Source organism: Danio rerio, chromosome 14 (assembly GCF_052040795.2).
Source record: "Danio rerio strain M-AB ecotype USA chromosome 14, GRCz13ab, whole genome shotgun sequence".
NCBI classification, from domain to species: domain Eukaryota; kingdom Metazoa; phylum Chordata; class Actinopteri; order Cypriniformes; family Danionidae; genus Danio; species Danio rerio.
In genome coordinates this window covers 18,482,546-18,503,367 of record NC_141034.1, presented here as the reverse complement: position 1 = coordinate 18,503,367, position 20,822 = coordinate 18,482,546, and the positions used below count along the sequence as shown (strand labels likewise).

The window sequence follows — 20,822 nt, the reverse complement described above, 5'->3', positions numbered from 1 at the left end:
TTAAAAACAAATTTAAACTTTATTGGAATCTATTTCACATTTGATGATAGTCCACAGAAGGATAAAAAAAGAGAGAAGTCATGGGACACTAACAAAGTTTGCCAGCCTACAATCAAAAGATTAAAAGGTAGACGAAAAAACAACTGACATTAACCCTTATTGCCAAAATTTGTTTTAAAGCAATAATTGACAAAAAGATGAATTTACTGGTGACAAAGTCAAGGTGTACTGAATGTTTCTGAATTAATCACTACAACCATGTTTATGATAGTGAATGCATATCTATGTATACACATGCACACGTACAGAGAGATGTATTTGTTGTGGGAGTATTGTTTCTGTTACAGGCTGTAGAACTTGAGACTTCTGTCCATGCCTGTGGAAGCCAGGAACTGAGCATGTTCACCAAAAGCCACACCAGTCACCAGACCAGAATGATCTACAGGAAGAAGAAAAAGAAATTAAATTAGTTTGAGGACACAGAATAAGCTCTTAATTAAACAACAAACCCAATTTTGGACAAACTTCAAAGCGTTGTTCAACTCACCGGAGAAGTTGAGGACCTCGGACCACTGTTTGCAGATATAAACTCTGATGTCTGACCCTCCCACAGCTAGATATGTTCCACTCTGATCAAACACCAGGGACTTGACCTACATGATCAAAAAAACAGCAAAAATATTAGACAAACGTCCTGTAAGCAGAACAACTGGCAAACTGATTAAAACCATTTGACAGTGATATTTCTGGGATTCGACCTCGTAATTGTTGTCCAGAGTGATTGTCTTGAAGTTCTTCAGCTTCCTCAGATCCCACAGCTTCAGTGAACTGTCCTGAGCACCTGCATACAAAAAAAATGTAGTTTGCATGACAGTGAACACAAGTGATACTCAATGCAGAGCCAAATGGGCAGAGCTTGCTCAGAGTTAACATCTGTCATGATAAAAACTGGGGGCTACTGCGGAAAGCAGGTAATTGGACATGTACGTATAAGTGCCATGTAAGTGAATAACTGCAGCTTTCAGGTCCAAAAACCAAGATATCTTTTATAGTAAGAAACAATTGCTCTAAATATGCAGCAGGTTACGTTTTAGGGTTAGTTAGCTTCTTATCTACCTACCTACCTACCTACCAACCAACCAACCCAACTTCCTACCAACCTAGCCTCTACCTTTAGCTTCCTACCAACCTACCTAACTACTTACTTGCCTAACTTTTAACTACCTTTCTACCTACCCATTTAGCTTTGTACCTACCTACATACCCAACTGCCTACCTACCAAATTGTCCTACCTACCAACCTACCCATCTTCCTACCTACCTACCTAACAACCTCTCACACCCACTCTCTCTCTATTTCAGACTTACTCTCTCACACGAACTTCCTACCTACCTACCGAACTTCCGACCTACCTACCGAACTTACTACCGACCTACCGAACTTACTACCGACCTACCGAACTTTCTCCGACCTACCGAACTTGCTACCAACCTACCAAACTTGCTACCAACCTACCAAACTTGCTACCAACCTACTAAACTTCCTACCAACCTACTAAACTTCCTACCAACCTACTAAACTTCCTACCAACCTACCACACCCCCTACCTAACTTTTGAACTACCTACCTCTTAAACTCACTTATACATCAACATCCTATAGACCAGTGTTTCTCAACCACAATCCTGGAGGACCACAAACACTGCATGCTTTGGATCTCTCCTATGTCTGTCACACCCATTACAGGTTTTTCAGTCTCTGCTAATGAGCTAATGACTGGAATCAGGTGCGTTTGGTCAAGGTGACATGGAAAATGTGCTAAGCTGATGGGCCTCCAAGAATGTGATTGAGAAACACTGATACACCCAACTATAGACCTGAACAGTGCAGTGGCTTACAAATATTCAAAGACAAAATGCAATCCAAAGATGCCTTTTAAAAGAAATCTGTGTTTTTAAAACTAATATACCAGAAATCAATGATTTATTTTATTGATTAGACACATTTACTGTTTCACAATATTATGTCTCTTAAAATGAAATACATGTTTAGTAGTATAAAAAACTGATGTTTTTACCCAGACATTTAAAAAGAACATAACCAAGGTTATCATAGCGTCCGAATCTCATACAAGCCCATGCCTAATATATATGGTTGTGTGTGTTTCTTAATTTCTACTATTTCTTAATTTCTACTATTATTAGCATATAATATTACTATTTCTTAATTTATTTTGTAAGTTAAACACTCAAAATATGTTTAATTTATTTTTACTATTATTTACTTCTTACTATCTTACTATCTTTTAATAAAATACACCGGTTATGCAATCTTATTACAGAAATATATTCCCCCCCTAACAAATATGGAAGCAAAACCAACCAATCATTAAAAACAACTTCCAAAAGAGAAAGTGTAAAAAGTGTGTGCATGAATTCAAATCCACTTCATTATCCTGGATGTTGACAGCAGCTTCCTGACACGCACATATTACTGGACTACACTATCATTATATTATATACACACAGTAGAAGCCTACATCAAACACTTAAGGTAACAATGATTCATGACTAATGATTAATCTAGTTCTGTTAATAGAACTTACTCTCAAAAGAAGTTTTGGTGCACATACTTTGAGTAAGCAAGTTAAGGGTTAATCAACGCAGAGTTCAGGGTTAAGCAAACAGAACACCTACTTTGCAGCAATGCAGTAAAATTACAAAAATATATAAACTGTAAGAATTTATATAATCTTTAAGAACTTAATTACAGTAAGATGTTATAATGTCTCAAGCAAACCTCTGCATTAAATGTAATGTTTCATTTTTCTAATAATTTTAATTTCCGTTTTTTTTCGTAATAACTCTAGTTCTCTAGAGCTGCAGAGAAGTAAACTAAAACTTGCTAAACAACACAGAACTTAATCAACACTGAAATAGTCACCATGGCTTCTTTATAGCATGATTCAGATCATATTTGATGGAGGCCCTTAATTCTGTCATTTTTTGCATTAATAACTGTAAGGCTGATTTGCAACAATGTACTGTAAAACAGTATTTAAATAACTACTTCAGAAAACAGGTAAAATGCAGATTGAACAATGGACACAGACAGATCACATGACTCACCAGTGGCTAGATAGTATCCATTCTCAGAGAAGGCAATGGCCGTGACTGGACCTGAATGTCCAGGGAAGTTGGCTACATTGGTTCGTTCCTTAAGATCCCAGATCTTAATCTGAGAATCGCCCGTACCAGTGCCGAAAATCAGACCATCAGGATGGAACTGTGCACAGGTTAAAGCTGAAAGAATGAGGCAGAAATGCTTTTTAAATGAAGAGACAAATTAACACTAGACCTACCAGTACTACTTGGCCATAGCTGTCCTTTTGGCTGTTTTGTACCAAACTGAATTTTTTTTTTTTTACATTTTAAGATTTTATTATCAAATTTTTAATGTTTTTCCTTATACTTTATGAAGTCATTACCCTAAAAATACTATCTTTTTTTTTTTTGTAACATGGCTTATAATCATGTACAAAATGCCTGTATTAAATATGTTGAGTGAAATATTTTGAAGTAAATCATTACATTTCATTTTTATCCTAACTTGACAAATTCTAAAAGAGAGCTTGTTTCAGTTTCCACACTTATAAAAATAGCATTCAAAAAACACTTATTCAAAATCTGACACAGTGCAGCTAAAATAATAAAACATACCACATCCAGCAGTCTCATCAGTGACTTTGGTCAGGACACGTCCAGTTTGGATATCGGAGAAGGCCCAGTACTACAAAACAAACATTTAAAAATGTAACTACACAGAATAAAAATGTAACTACACAGAGACTTCCCTTCCATAAAAATAACAAAGCATGTTCTTTTTACATGGGAAGTGAAACGGAAAACCACAACAACAGTTTCCACTCGTTCTGGGGAAATTTTATTTATTTTTAAATAAAATGTCAATTTTTAAAAAATCATGATTTGACAAATGGTTGTTTCTGCTAAAGTAGTCTTTGACAATGCTTTTATCCAGTAAGTGTAGCATACTGCTAATGTTGTAAATTATGCTTGATTCACATTTTATTGCAAAGCTACAAAAATTTTCTTAATTGTCTTTAAAATCATATTTCCCTCAAATATAGTCTTAAATTGGCCCAAATCTTCAAAAGCGTCAGCACTTGTGGCCAACAAAAACAAACAAGACAAGAATTATGGCAAAGACAAAATTCTGTTATTTTAAATTTTTTTAAGATTTTAGTAAATAATGCATGTAGAGGTTTAAATAATGTAACCTTGAAAAGTGTAACTATGGAAATGTACACACAGAGGCCGCATCAAAAACACTACATACACTGCACAAACTTCTTACACTCTAAGAGAAAGTGGCCATCGTTTGCTGATTCTCATTTGAAAGGTGTGAAGTGGCTTTCACAATGGATGTGGAAAGCAATGTGCTATGAACTCAATTTATTTCACTAGCTCATGGCATGCCAGGGCGGTTAGTGGCTATGCCAACAAAACACATCATCTGACACGCATCTCAGTTAAAGCAACTACATTTAAAAAAAAAAACAAAGTCAAAAAAGTAAATTTTTTGCTCTGTATTACCTGCAATATGAGAAACAATGCTATAAAAAAAACATAGCATTTTTTTATATAAATAGAAAGTAAAATTTCAAACAACTTGCATCACACAAGAAATATATAACTTCAACATCTGGAATAGACCATTTAAATTTAGTGACATTACAAAAAAAGGTTTAGGTATAGGGTTGGAGTAGGGTGATAGAAAATACAGTTTGCGCAGTGTAAAAATAAGGGAAACCTATAAAATGTCCCCTTAATTCACAAAAACAATTGTGTGTGTGTGTGTTACCTGGTCCTCAGATGAGCTCAGTAAATAGTCCCCAGTAGCGTGCAGAGAGAGGCCAGTAACAGCAGACTCATGGGCCCTGACCACTTGCACACAGTTGCCTCCAGTAACGGACCACACTCTAATAGTGCTGTCTGAAGATGCTGAGAACACCACCGCCTGACAAAGAGCACAAGAGGAGAGACATGAGAGCTAAATACAAACCAGGAACCATTTTATATATTCAAAACAAGAGCAATGGCATACCTGAGCAGGGTGGTAGATGACAGATGAGACCTTTTTGGTGTGTCCTTTGAGGGTGGCAACAATCTGCTCCTCACGACGGTCAAACACCACCACGTTCTTATCCGCACCACCTGGAAAGCGTAGCAAACTGAGGTTTTAATTTGAGAGAACCATGTGGTAGCTCTCCTTGTTTACATCTTAATTTTAGATTAGTTATTTCTACTTCAGCAAAACAGTCACAATTAATCCAACAAAAAGGAAGGAGCTGCAAAAAAAGAAACAAAAAAGGGCAACAGTATTTTTCCTTGCATGATCAATCATTTGTGACCAAGAGGGTGCAGATGACACATGCAAGAATTGTGTTAGGGGATGCTTATGGTTTGGAAACATAAATGTGTGCTTTCTAGTGTTGTTATGATGCTGACATGTTTAAAACCTCAATTTCCAACTAACATTTGAGTGTTGTTAAGTACATGCTCAACAGAGCTCAAATGTTTGCGGGGAAATGGACATTTTTAAAATTTCTGTACCAATTGGTCCTGCAATTCAGTATCGTGACAACACAAGTGCTTTCTACCAGCATTTTATGTAACATCCCAAAAGGGGGACTTACAAAGGATATATTATACACAGTTCATCAAAATAGTAAGTAACATCACAAAATTCTAAGAATCAGGACACATTCAAAACACTCATCTGACAAACTACTAATGGAAATTATACCGGTGAGGACTTTGTTGGTGTCTGTTGGGCAGAGATCCAGAGAGAGGATTCCTGGTACACTGGCACTGTGAAGACCCTGTTGAAAAGAGCAAAACAACTGATTTGATGTAATGTTTCAAATAAAATTGTACAGCGATCTAAACTAAATCAAAGGAAAGACTAACTCACAACACTTTACATAGAATAGGCATGGGAGGATAATGGTTTTACCACAGGTATACCACAGTTTGGAAAAGTCTTTAGTTTTAAAACCAGCTAAAAATTTCTGCTATACCATTCCTTTGGTATATGTAACATTTTTTTTAAGACAACAGTATCTCTAGCAGAAAAGATCCAAAGATCCCATTTTAAATCGTAAAGAAATCTGTGTTTTTAAACTAAATAAAGACATCTGAAGTCAATGATTTATTTGAATTACTTAGCCTGACATGTTTACTGTTCCAGAATATTTTAAATCTTTCTTTACATAAAATATATTGTGTTCAAAGGGGGGAAAAGTTTTAGTTTTTTACCCAGATATTAAAAAAATACAATTTAGAGGAGTAATCATAATACTGTGAAGGTTATCATACCATCAGAATCTTATACCAGCCCAAGCCTAAGACAGAAACTCCATTTGTCAAACTTTGAGGTGGAAATTGTTGATTTTTATCTTAATTTCTAAACAGAGAATAATTTTTTTTTAAAAGTTTAAATTCAACAGAGTTTAAAGTTAGCATGCTTCTCAGCTAACAATATGACATGGTAATAACTATAAAAGTGTGTATTAGTTTTATTAAGATTTTACAATTAAGATTAAGATATAAGTCGATATTTACACAATGTGATTCAGACGTCATTTTCTTCCCAATAGCTGTGCCTTCAAAGATGCTGTCACAGAATTTGATCAAAACAGGATTTCTAGAACAATTTTATGCTTACTTGGCAATTTTTTTTTACCAGGACATATGGAAAGAGAGAATTTTGAATTTATTGCCATATCAGCTTTTATGGCTATATCATGGCAAAAAAAGATCAGGTTTACCACATTTTAAAAAATAATACTTTTCTATAATTATAAAAATATTCTAACAATTAAAAGTCATCGAAAGCAATAAATACAGAAGATAAAAATACAAAGTAATAATGAGAATACATAAGATAAAAATCTAAAACTTTTTTTTAAGGATTTAGTTTTGATGAAAATTTAACAATTTTAAAATTAAATACTACATTTCAAGTCCCTCCAGACAATAATTGTTGTCGGATAACAATAAAAATAGGGCATTGCACAAGAATATTTTTAACAGCTTGGTTTCTGTTGCAATATAGACATTTTAGGGGTTTTTCTCCTTTAGCAAGTGTTCAGTGCGAGTTTTTTTGTGTCCGGAACGTCATCTTCTGCATACAATCTCATCATTTCTTGAGTTTTAAAAAAAAAATTGGATTTTGATCCTATTTCAGGCTGGATTTCATAGTTTATTTTTTGAGCACTAATCCTACCATAATGGTATAAAATCAGCTTAAATAAACATAATGGATTTTTTTAATGAGCCTAATATATTGACCTCTGAAAAAAACTAAACCTTTTTTAACAATAAATGTACCAAATGTAGCACTTTTTAGAAGCGGTTTTCTTATGATATAGAAAAAAAACATCCAGCTTATATAACCTTTGTGGACATCAGGCCTACACAACATATGTTAAACAAAAATATGCACGCATACACACTGTGTAAAATTGGATACTCACAGCATGGGATCCCACTTGGCGATACTTGCTGAGATCTTCTGCTCTGACCAGCTCTTCTGGCACGGTCTTTCCTCTCTGAAAAACAAACACGTAAAAGGTTACAGACATTGAAAAGCACATCAAATAACAGTGACCACAAACTGCTAATTAAACGTTTACCTTCTTTCTCTCGGTGGTCAGAACAGTGGCCTTGTCTTGAAGCTGTAATGTAAGAAAAAGTCTTTGAATCCCTTTGTACATGTGTGAGCAATGAGAACACTGCTGAATATACTTGTGGATTCACAAACCTTCTGTATGATCTCCGGAGTCATTCCAACCTGTTCACTGACCTCCATGGCCTCACCACCAGCACCCTATGAAAACAGAAAATTATATATTTAACTCCATTGTACTATGGCTATGAGGGGGTTGAATTATTTTACATTTAAAATTGAACATAAAACCATAAAATAAATAAATATCGGATTCACAATTCATCTCAGAATTAATTCTCAACTTTTGAAATAAATTCCTGCATTATATGAAATAACTTTTTTTTCCTGCATCTTTCATTTTGAAAGAGATTATAATCTAAAAGTATTTTTTTTTCAGAATCTTGAGAAATTTTTTTTTAATATATATATTAGAGGTTGCACTGACTAGTCGACTAATCAACTAGTTGACTTTAATGCTCTGCCGTGATGCTTTTTGATAAACTTCGACTAGTCTCACTGTGCAGATCACGTTGTTTGACCAGAACTACATGCAGCTTTACACACTAAGGTGGAACCACGAGTGCACGGATGTTGTCACTGAATGAAACTGCCCTCCGATTATTTAAAATACATTTTTTTAACTGTATTTTTTATGTCAGCGTCAAAGATTCACGTGAACTTGTATTGAACTTTAAATCGGTGCCAGTTAGGTTTAAGCAACCCTGAAAAGTAATGTGATTGTCTGCTGCCCTCTACAAACCTGTGAAAAAATGTGAAGTGCACAGCCGCAAAGGTGTGATAAACTTCACAGCTTGTGTAGGTGTAAACATCATCAACATTGGTGAACCTGGTGAAGATGTACAGCAAGCAGACTTCTGTAACTAAAATGAGCCAGTGACCACAAAAAACGCCTGACTTAAGCAGGATTTTGAGCAGCTTTCTAGTGCGCATGATCATAGCGATAAAATATAAAATACATTAAATATAATGTAATATTTATAAAATATGAGTCTGATTAGGACTCCGACAGTGTAATATGGCTTAATGTTATAGCCTGTCCTTTCTGCGTTATGTATAACGTCACATGAATCTGTGTGCTGCATTATTTCTGCACAAAAATATCTGTTATTGTTACATTCTTACTAGAATGTGCAGTGATCAATGTGTTAACTGCATTTATTTCGCAGTAAAATTTAGTCCGGGTGCTAATGTTACATTAATAACGAAAGAGTCGACAGTGTATTTGTTTTGCACTAAAATGGTGTCATTGGTGTAATGTTGCATTGTTCTTGCAACGCGTTATGAGCGTTCCAACAGCATGGAAACATATTCTGTCCTGCAAATAAATCGCAAATTGTGGCATGTTGCAAAACATTTGCATCTTATGTTTTTTTTTGATGACGCTAAAAGCTACTAGTTGACTCAACTTTGATAATATAAAAGTCGACTTTCAAAAATCTAAAATCGTCAACCTCTTTTTTACATTTAATGAAATTCAATAAAAATGGTAAGGCAGTTACCAAAAACATTTAAACACTTTATAAATATCACATTTCTAAAATAATAAAAAAGCAAAAAAATAACAATCTAAAACCGTTTTTTAAGGTTTACTCTTGCTACAAAATTTTACCTTAAAAATTATTATAATTGCTGTCTAATAACATTAAAAATAGTGGCCATTTCTATTTGAAAAACCTCAAAGTACCTATGGTTCATGAGTGAATTAAGATTTTTTTTTTCACGCTACATTATGAATATCTAAAGAAATTACTGACCACAGCAGCGGGCTGAGAAGCAGGAGCGGCCTGTGGAGCGACCAGTCCAGCCTGGGGTTTGAGGGTAGCCAAAGCTGCAAGCAGAACAATGTGTCAGTGATGGCACAATTCCAGTCAACATCTCATCCTGAAAGCAATCATGCCACTCTTACCTTCTCTGGCAGCAGTGACCTCTTTTGTAAGACGAGCAATGACTCTGCAGGCTGCATCATGCTGGTAGAGAGCATGAGAAAGCTCTTGTCGTGTTGTCTGCAACTGCTGCCTCAGTGTAAAACTGTGCAGCATCACGGCGTCCTGAAAGAGAGAGAGAGAGAAAAAAACTGTGTTAATCTAAAATATAATCATTCTTTTATAACAATCACCAAATATTAAATGGAAAAGTTTTTCATACGTTGAATGATGCATGTATAATTGCACATATTGCACACAGAATAAGCAGGCTTTGTTGAATTATTTCATAAATAACTGGACGTATCATTCTAAAATCCCAGTGAAGTGGTACAGGATTATTTTGTTTCTCCAGTCTATGGTACAGACTCTGCCAGATGGTTTGTTTTGGGAACAGGTAGGCATTTTTACTGCTTGTAGATTTTGATGCACGAAGATATATCATATAAGTATCTAAAAGTGCAAGGGAGATTCTTTGCATTTGTAGTGCGCACGCCAAAAGATCAAATTCATGTTAAACTTTTGACTAAAATGTATATACACTCGATCAATTTAACATTTATATAAACAATATCTTCAGATAAGGTACATGATTGTATCAAATCCTGATGTTACATCTGAATGTGTCATTTTTACATCATCCCAAAAGGCAATTAGGCCTAAAATCAATATCTCGATTTGATTCAACATTTTAACTTGGTTGCGATTAATGAACAATTATTTTATTTATAAAAATTTTTGGTCCCCAAAAACATTCACTGACAAGTTTTTTATAGTAAATATGCTCACATTTTACAAGTGAGAGATTTCTGAACAAAGGGTGCATAACTTGATTTTAAAAGAATTGAAGTAAACTCTCACTATCTACTATCTCTGATTATTTTTATTGAACATCAACGTTGAACAACTGAAATTAAAACACACATTGCCTAAAATCAACAGTCACCTTTTTCTTATAAAAAAGTGAAAATAAATAACTTGCACTTTTGGAAACAAAATTATTATTATTATTTTTTTTCATAATAAAAATAAAAATTAAGCTACATCTCTTGTAAATAACATATCTCTTGCATATCCAGTAAAGAACATTTTAAACAGTGCATTTCTTGAATGTTCTGTAAAGAAATATTTTAATGTAAATAATAATGTTATTGTAATAGAAAATATGCAATCTCAAGTCATCACTGGAGCAGCTTCCAATCATTGTCAATGTAGTGTAAACGTGCGACATGTAGTTACATTTTAACGAACATTTTAACTGTGCCGGACCGTATCCATGCATTCGATGCAGAAGTATAAATCTTATAAATCATATAAATCTTAACAGAGCGGAATCACGTGACTCCACATGCGGTAAGTTATTAAAAAGATTGATATATACACACACATACATACATATATATACACATACATATACACACACACACATATATATATATATATATATATATATATATATATATATATATATAATATATATATATATATATATATATATATATATAGAGAGAGAGAGAGAGAGAGAGAGAGAGAGAGAGAGAGAGAGAGAGAGAGAGAGAGAGAGAGAGAGAGAGAAATATCATTCCTATAAGCTAATATGCTCAAGCTTAAACATTTTTCTATGAAAGTACATTTTTGCTTGCATTAAAAATAATAAACAAAAATAACCACTTCTCTAATCCAAATTTTAATAAACGAAAACCCTTAAACAGAGGCTTAGAAAACATTCACGATTTGGGTCATGACACACCAGCTCATGGTGCTTTTATCTCAATCACAATGATTCACAGATTATCATCACAGATGATAATGACAAATTTATTTTGCATAACAGCAATAGCGGTCTTTTCATTATCAGCTTTTTCTTAGTGAATGTATGCTCTTTTAAAAAATGGAATAAGTGCATGACTGACAGCATCATGACGATTAAATTAGGGATTAAATGTTAGAACATCTTGTGTTTAAAATGTGTAAATGTGGCTACCCGAAAACTCCCTCCCACCGGCTTAAGGTGAATGAATTTAGTCATTTTCATAGCAGACTTTAACCCATTGGAAGTTTTTTGTCCACTCTTAAAAAAAAGTGTAAATGGTGCTTCAACATTCACCACATGATCAATAACATGTGTGATTTTTTTGTAATTTTAGGTGGGTACTAAAACAAAATCTGTCAATGTTATTTTCATTCTCTTGTATCCAGACATTTACATTTTCACAGCAGTAGCTCTCTTGTCATCTGAACTGAGGGACTGATAGCTGATATTAACCAATCCATTTGCATTTTGTTCTAGAGCAGTGGGTCAATAAGAAGAGCTTGAAGGTGGGGCAGTCATTGCAGGATTTGTTTACTACAGCAAGTTGAAAAGTCAACTGTTTTATACCATTCCTGAGCACTGCGTTTTTTGTTTGTTTTTTTTTTTTGGTGCAAAGACGCATTCTGTGTGAACATCTCCTAAATCCGTGCATATGGTGAACATTTTGTAGAAAAACTCGTTGCACAACAGCAATTTTATGAGGATGTGGTGTGAACTTTAACAGTAGAAGCCGCACTAAAATGGCCTAGTGACCCCCATGATCAGACTGTTTAACTTTATTTGAAAAAAAAAAAAACTTGCCAATGTAAACACTTATTTATTCTCCATACAGTCAGGTTAAAGGACTCACCCACTCATCCTGTAGAGACTTGAGGATAGCAGGAATACTTGTGGCAGAGGGAGCCTTCGGTCGAATGGGATGAGACACTACAAGTAAAGAAACAAGTGTTTTGAAAAGAACCATAAATTGTCAGAAACTTTCATGAAATGGGTGTCATCTGTAGCTCTGTACCCTTGATATCAATGAGCTGCTCCTCAGACAGGGGCTGTCCATTGATGGGGTCAGCTCCATTCTCCGCTATGTATTTCTCAATCAGACGCCTCTCAAACACTTGGTTGGAAACAGGGGACACACAGGGGTGCTCCGGCACTTCGTTTGAAACTGGAAGAGAGAAATACACTCACTTCTCTTTCATTCATGACTACAAATATGACATGTCCATAATCTTTAGCACAAAATACATCATTATAATTTCGCAAATGTTAACCAGAAGTCTGTGTCAGGTTTTATAATGTGATACTTAAATTCAACAATTCCTTTGATATTCATATAACATGACGACATCACATTATTACATAATATTCTAGATTACGATACATTATATTCATGATTACTATCATACACAACGCCAATGTTTTGCTTGCCCAAATAGTTCAAGATTCCGACACAAACCATCAAAATATATATTAGCTTCTAGTTTAAATGGTAGAAATGTATAAGAATCGAAAAAATGCAAATGCAAGCTTATTAAAGTTTAGCTCCTCAAGCCCAAAGTTTCTGCTAATATTACACAACAATGGCTAACGCTGCACACTGCTAATCACTTATGCTAACAGAAATAAACTCACTTACTAGCACAAACCAAAGACATATCGTTCAAACAGACGCGCTTCCGCTTCTCAAATAAAGCTGAAATCAAATCAGTACATTTACTGATTTATTTTCAACACAAGGCTTTAGATTTCTTTATGAATCAAGGTGCTGCATGTCCTGAATCGGAACACGTTGAGAAGCCGTGCCGCTCAAACAGCGGTGCATGATGGGATACAGACTCTTCCAAGAGCGAAAAATGAAACCCGTGTTCTCTCGACAGGCGGCGCCGCGCACTGCAACACCACTGAGATGTGTTCAGAGAGGTCTGTTGCTGGCTAAAAACTATAACCTTTTACAGATACAATCGTCGTTAAATTAACATGTAAATGGGAGCGCTTAGAATTAATTAACAAACAATAGAGCGCCTTGTCATTACAAAACGCTGGAAAATGCTACAGTTGCCACGTGGTCAACATAATTAATTATAGGTTCCTCATCATTGATTTTGTGTTTATTTTTATTTAGTTTAGTGTGCCTGTATTTTTCTGACTTTCTTTCACTGTATTTGAAGAATATATATATATTTTTTAAATAAATACATAATATACATAATATTGATTTCCTACAAATTACCTGTTACAAATTACATGCTAAAAACAGCCTCTTCTGTAATGTTTTGTATTAACCTGTGATTTTGTAATGTATTCAGACTTCTTTTGGATTTCTTAAGGTTGCTTTTGATATAACTTGTTGGTTAATGGGATACACATAAAGAGAAAAACATAATGCATTAGACTCACTGACATCTTCTGCGGCTGAACTGTTATCAGTTCCAAATTTTAAGATGAAATCATTTGGTAGCAAGGCTTTTAGCTGCATAGCACCACAGTTATGGAATTCCCTGCCGTTAGATATTTGTCAGGTGCACTTTATCTCCAATTTTAAATCTTAGGTTAAAATCTTTCTGTTCAGGGTTGCTTTTAATGACTTTCTGGATTAATATTATGTTTATTACTCTTCTGTCTTGTGTGTATAAAGTGCCTGTGACATACTGTAAGGTTTCCTTGAGTGTTCTGAAAGGTGCCTATAAATAAAATGTATTATTATTATTATTAAAAAATGTTCTTCGCTCACATTCAGTAGTCACATTTCAACATTTGAATAATTCCACTGTTATGGATGTGACTTTTGCAGTTAAAACTCACAACATAAATTCAAATAGAAAATTTGTTAAATTTATATTGAAATATCTGTTTATGTTTTTCAGAACAACTGACCACAGAGTTAAGGGACCCTAAAAAAATTAATCCGTAAAAATTTTTGTACTTTAAATGAGGAAAATAAACATGTGTAATGGATGTAAACAAATATGCAAATTTGCAGTATACATTATTTGTAGAAATTCTGTGAATTAAACTGCACAACCCAAAAAACACCATGCTAATCAAAAGGATAAAATATGTCTCTCTAGAACAAAGATGATTGACTTTATTTTATTTGACATTTTTGCATTTATGTGGAAAAAGTGTCATTATGGATATGACTTCTCTATTATGGATGTGACCGATGTGAAATTGTCACTTGTGTGACCTTGGTAAATGAAATATAATTGTTTAAAAACATTGAGAGACATTTTTGAGTATTTCCAAAGTACTGTAAAATACAAGCCTTCACAAAAACTTAGAAACGGTTTTCATATTTTGGTTAATTTTTGTCATGGCAAGGTTGACATTTGCATGGAATTGCTCATTTACATTCATAATTGAATGAATGAATTAATGAATTAATTTATTTAACAGGGACAATACACAAAGATAACATTAACCTTAAAGAGAAAAGATGCATTGTGCCAGGTTGAAGCAGGATTGATAATTTCCACCTGCCGTCCCTGGACAGGTTAAAATTAAAACAATAAAATCCAATTAATTAAAAAGTCAGTTTAAAATATTCAAGTATAATTGCATATAAACTAAAACACTGACAATTCAAAAACACCTCACTCAGTGTGTACAAATTTGATTTGACAAAAACCACCTCCTAGTGAGGTGTGAAAACATCTTATAATTTGTACATGTGATTATTTCTGTTGGGAGAGAATTCCATAGATTTGAGGCTTTATAAATGAAAAAGGATTGACCAAAAGATATTATGTCTATAGGGACAAAACATTCCCCTCTTAATATAGAACGCGTCACTCGAGATGTTTTCTCTAACGTGGAATTTAAAAATGTTTTAACGATGGAGCAGAAAGATTGTGAATAATTTTAAAAACAAAACAATTATAATACATTGCCAAACATTGTTATATTTAATAATATTATCAAAAATAAGAGACTATGTTTTTTTAAGATATTGCAGTGATTGCAGGCTTTTTATCATGAATTTTAAGTGTTCTCTTGTATAATTAAAAATGATTTCCTGAGACCAGCTCGTTATACAGTACAACAAATGTGGAACAATCATAGTATTTAAATACATAACAGAGGCCTTATACGTCAGAGAATCTCTGATATGTTTAAAATTTCTTAGATTATCTCAGTATGGTAGCAAGGTTTTTAATATGAGTTTTAAAATTGGTTTGAGTCTAACTTGATGCCTAAATATTTGAATTCAGTGACATTTTTAATACTTTGCCCATTTATAAAAAAATTCTAAAACATTTCCAACTCTACACCTATTTAAGAAACACATGGGTACAGTCTTTTCAACATTAAAGGTAAGATTTGAATTTTGTAACCATTTAAAAACATTTTGCATTTCATTTGTATAATTCAGAATAATCAATTAAAAAAACAACATGCGCAGAACAGATAAATTCCAGGAAGCATTTTTTTTTGTTTTTAAAAGATGTTTAATAGATGTCTTATAGATGTCTAGACATACAGTAGTCGTCTTAGCTACAACAAAGTTAAAATTTGTCTGTCAATGAACATCTAATAGACATCTAATAAAAGGCCAAAACTAGACTAGTGGTCAACTAGACAGAAATGAATGAAAACACATAAAAATTCTGTGTAATCTGTCTATTTTTATTTTATTTTATTTATTTCTTTTGCAGAACTAAGGAATGTTTTATGGTTAAGCAAATAATGTGTTTGTTAATTAAATGCTCAATTTTAAAAAGGCTAAAATGCACTGTTGGATTAATGAATGATTATTTTATTTATTTGTTTTTTTCTCTCCTCAAAGTTCACTGACAGGTTTTGTAAAGTAAATATGCTCACATTACTTGATTTTAAAATAATCGAAGTAAACACATACTATCTACAATCTATATGATTATTTATTGAACATCAACGCTACCAAACCCACCAATTACAAAGCTTGCACTATGCGTCATTGTGACGTGTAAGTTCATTTTTTTGACAGGTGTGCAGTATGCGAAGGCTGTGCTGGACTGTACTCATGCAAAAGTATAATTTCATAATTTTATTCATTAATTTTCTTTTCGGGTTAGTCTATTATTCTGGGGTCGCCACTGTGAAATTAACCGCCTACTTATCAAGCATATGTTTTATGCAGCGCATGCCCTTCCAACTGCAACACATTTCTGGAAAACATCCATACACACTCATACACTTCGGACAATTTAGCCTACCCAATTCACCTGTACCGCATGTCTTTGGACTGTCGGAGAAACCGGAGCACCCGGAGGAAACCCACACAAACACAGGAAGAACATGTAAACTCCACACAGAAACGACAAGTGAACCAGCCGAAGCTCGAATCAGCAACCTTCTTGCTGTTAGAGCGACAGCACTACCTACTGCGCCACTGCGTCGCCTTAGATCATAATATTATAACAAGTATAAATCATAATATAATAAGTAAGGGGGGTCACATTCTCTACACATTTTTGGGAAAATAATTGAAAAAATTGACTTGGGAAAATTAGATTAATTATGAATTCTGAATGTCGATTTCGATTACTTTCCGATTTATTGCCCAGCCCTATTGTGTATATGTTGCTGTTTATAGGAATCTGAACTGTCGTTTCATTACAAAACCCCAAGTTTGAGATCTGTTTCTTGAAAAATCAATGCTCTTCACTGCCTAATTGAGATATGAAATACTCTGTAAAGTGGTTTCAGATTGCACAAGAAGCACTGCATTAAAATACATTGTCCTGCACCATGTTTTTTAAAATATAGAAATTTATTTTACTATATAGTTTTTTCAATGGAGGGGTGTCACGGTGGCACAGTGGTTAGCACTGTCACCTCACAGCAAGAAGGCCACTTGTTTGAGTCCAGGCTAAGTCAGTTGGCATTTCAGTATGGAGTTTGCTTGTTCCCTCCATGTTCACCTGGGTTTCCTCCTGGTGCTCCGGTTCTCCTACAGTTCATAGTGCAAACCCGCACACATTTAAGGACATTCAATCTAGGCTTCCAAGAGGGAGAGACTGACCGCTAGTAGGTTTATTAAGGCTAGAAATGTTACTAAAGAATGTGCATATAAATAGAGTGTTACTTTTGTGACGAAGACTGATCAATTATTGATGAATATATCTTGGGAAAGGTCAATAAAACAGTATTGAGAACAAAAAAATTAATGATATTAAGTCTTGGGTCATTTGTCACTTGAGTCATAATGAAAACGAAGATCCAGATACACTGTAAAACCTAAGTTAATGTAACTCAAACCATTTGAGGAAACTGATTGCAACAAACCATTTAACTTCAAAAACTTATTCTAATGAGTACTGTGAACTTAATCAATTTGAATAAATGAAGAAATTTGAGCACAGTAAAACCCAATAAATGAAGACAACTCAAACCAACTGAGTACTGTAAAAACAAATAAGTTAAAACAACTCAAACCTTTTGAGGGAAACAATGCTACAAACCATTTGAGTTAACCATAGATTACCATAGATTAATGACTAATCTATATGAGTACTGTGAACTTTATCCATTTCAAAACTTTTTGTTTGATCCATTTCAAAACCATTCCAATAAAAACTTTGATTATAATTTTATTTCAAGAGTTCCCACTTAGATATCCTTAGCATTATAGCAGCTTTGGCATGCTGTCCCGGGAGAGGTAGGTCTCGATAGTTCCCCCTTTAGAAAGGGGAGAGAAAAAGGAGGAGAAGGGGTGGAAGGGGGGATTCTTCCGAAATGAAGATAGGGAAAAAAGGTAGAAAGTGATCCATTTATTGTAAGCTAGGATTACTCGGATTGGACTATTACTGATTACAAATGAGTGACCAGCTGTGCTCAATCATATCACATGCTCCTCTCGAAATTAGTTTGTGAAACTTCACTTCAGGAGTTCCCACTTAGATATGCTTAGCATTATAGCAGGTTTGGCATGCTGTCCCGGGAGAGAACCCTGAGCTCGGAGATATTTGAGCCCAGGGCTCCCGCCTGGTCAATAAGCATATCAGAGGATCTGAGATCAGGTAGGTCTCCATAGTTCCCTAAAAAATAACTTGGGTAATTCGAAGAAGACTTTTTTTTTCCGGACAGACAGACCGGGCCGGCCAATGTGACACTCTGCAGCCCATTGGCTCTTTTCGGTATTGACATTGGGCTGGCCCAATCACAAACTCCTATTTTGGACTCCGTGTGAGCGTGCATCGTCTGTGTGTATTTGTCAAAATAGTCAAGTGTCAGAGAGAAGAAACGCAAGGAAGGCGGAGAGAAATCGCGGGAAATACACCAGCGTTTCATTTAGCGGTTCTAAAAAGTTCTCCGTTCATTCTAGTACACGGCAAAAAACGCAAATCACGTGACCACACACTCTCTGCCAAGAGCTGCAGCCAGAAGTTCAGCGGGTGAGCATAAACCCCAGGTGAGAGTATAGTGCATGTCAGACAGTTCACCTGCTGGATGATCTGATCTCACTATAGTTGTTAAACGTGATATTGAATTAATCTTGTTGTCTCTATCTAACTATTCTTATGTCTTTGAATCACTTGTTCTCAGTTAACTGTTTTGGCTGAGTGCAAAGATAAGCTAATATATTAATTTATGTAACCACATACACTGATTCTGCACATTGACTGATTGCTTACCTTTATCGTTTAAATTTAATGTACATTATACTGTTATAATGGCCATTATTGGTTATTAAAACTGATATTCTGCAAAAGAGACTGGGTAAAGTTCATTCTTTTCAATGGAAATGAAAGGAGGCAGGTTTATTTTAGCCGTGTTTTGTTATAAATATGCAGAGTGAAGATGACGCTCATATAATTATGCAGCTACACGAGCCTGTTTGGTGTCTGTTAATCATAATATCAAAATGAAACAAATTTGACTTATATTATGTTTTCATTGTTTAGATAGTGAAACAGCAAGCAGGATGAGGTGAAAGAGGTTAAAATGTATCACTGTTCCCTTTGAAGATTTACCCATGCATTAGCAGGCAGTTTTTGTTATGTTTATTATTGAATATAGGCTGAGTGAATAGTGTATTGAATAAGCTAAATTGGCTGTAGTGTATGAGTGTGTGTGAATGAGTGTGTATGGGTGATTTCCAATATTGGGTTGTGGCTGAAAAGGCATCTGCTGCATAAAACATGCTGGAATAGTTGGCAGTTCATTCCACTGCGGCAACTCCTGATAAATAAGGGACATATGCGAAGAAAAATAAATGAATGAATAGTGTATTTTTTAGAACTCAACAAATATCTTTATGGACAGTATACAGAAATTAGAGATTAAAGTTTGTATTTATTTATTTATTTATTTATTTATTTATTTCATATATATGGCTTTTGTGTTTTATAGAATATGAGTTGATAAAAATATTGGACGTGCATAGATAGATAGCATTTTGATTGAATTTAGTGGGCCGCTCTGGCCTAAAATGCCAGGGCCGATTTTTTGCCTCAGTCCAGCCCTGCTTGAGGAACACTTCGACTGGAGATAGAGCGGGGAGTGACAGCGCTCTATATAAATATATATCTATAAACGAAATCCATATATATATATATATATATACATATATATATATATATATATATATATATATATATATATATATATATATATATATATATATATATATATATATATTGGCGCCCGGGGAACAGGGCAAGCTGGCCTTCTTTATCAGGAGACTGGAAAAGAGAATTTGGGCGGTGAAGACTCCTGTTAGAGGGTGACGGGATGAGTTAGGTACTCGAGGAACACTCCGTGAGAAGATGGAGCTGGGAGTGACAGGTGACAGCGCTATTTTAAATATATATCTATGTACGTGTGTATGTAGATATTTATATATATTGTAGCGAGGCAGAGGGAAAACACATACACAGTTGCATTGGTTACAGATAAGTCCCCGGAGGGTGCTTTATTTACAAAGTGAATAGGGGTGAAATACGGTGCTCTTCTTAGTAGTGGTGCTCTGGTGCTCCGGGGAGAAGGTGAGGGATAGTGAGAAATCGGGTGCTAGATCGTCACGAGCTGGAGTCCGCTGTGGGAGAGACAGAGAGACACAAGCATTAGCGCAGGGAGTCATCTGAGAATGAAGCTCATCTTCCTCTTGTGTGGGGCTGGCTTATATGCCTCCCTGGCTGACGATGTCCAGCTGTGAACGATCCGGTGTTGATGAGGTTCCAGCTGGGGTGAATTTGCGTCCTGGGTTTTCTGCGGAGAAAACCTGTTTCTGTTTTGACAGACCTGCCCATTCTGACCAGAGCCTTGAGAGACCGTCAGCGTTTCCGTGGGAGGCCCCGGCTCGATGTTGTACGCTGAAGTTGAAATCCTGGAGC

General features: G+C 34.9%; 1 protein-coding gene across 1 annotated transcript; it reads right to left on the bottom strand.

Moving 5' to 3' along the window:
• On the bottom strand, window positions 1-13,278 carry prpf19 (pre-mRNA processing factor 19). Its single transcript, NM_201467.1, is given in 16 exon segments — window positions 1-439; window positions 548-653; window positions 759-841; window positions 3,129-3,302; window positions 3,720-3,789; window positions 4,882-5,037; window positions 5,125-5,234; window positions 5,827-5,902; window positions 7,559-7,633; window positions 7,718-7,759; window positions 7,846-7,911; window positions 9,528-9,601; window positions 9,680-9,821; window positions 12,359-12,435; window positions 12,521-12,670; window positions 13,142-13,278. Coding segments are annotated over 16 exon segments (1,518 nt in total). The 5' UTR covers window positions 13,161-13,278; the 3' UTR covers window positions 1-341.
• Between the last annotated feature and the right edge of the window lie 7,544 nt (window positions 13,279-20,822).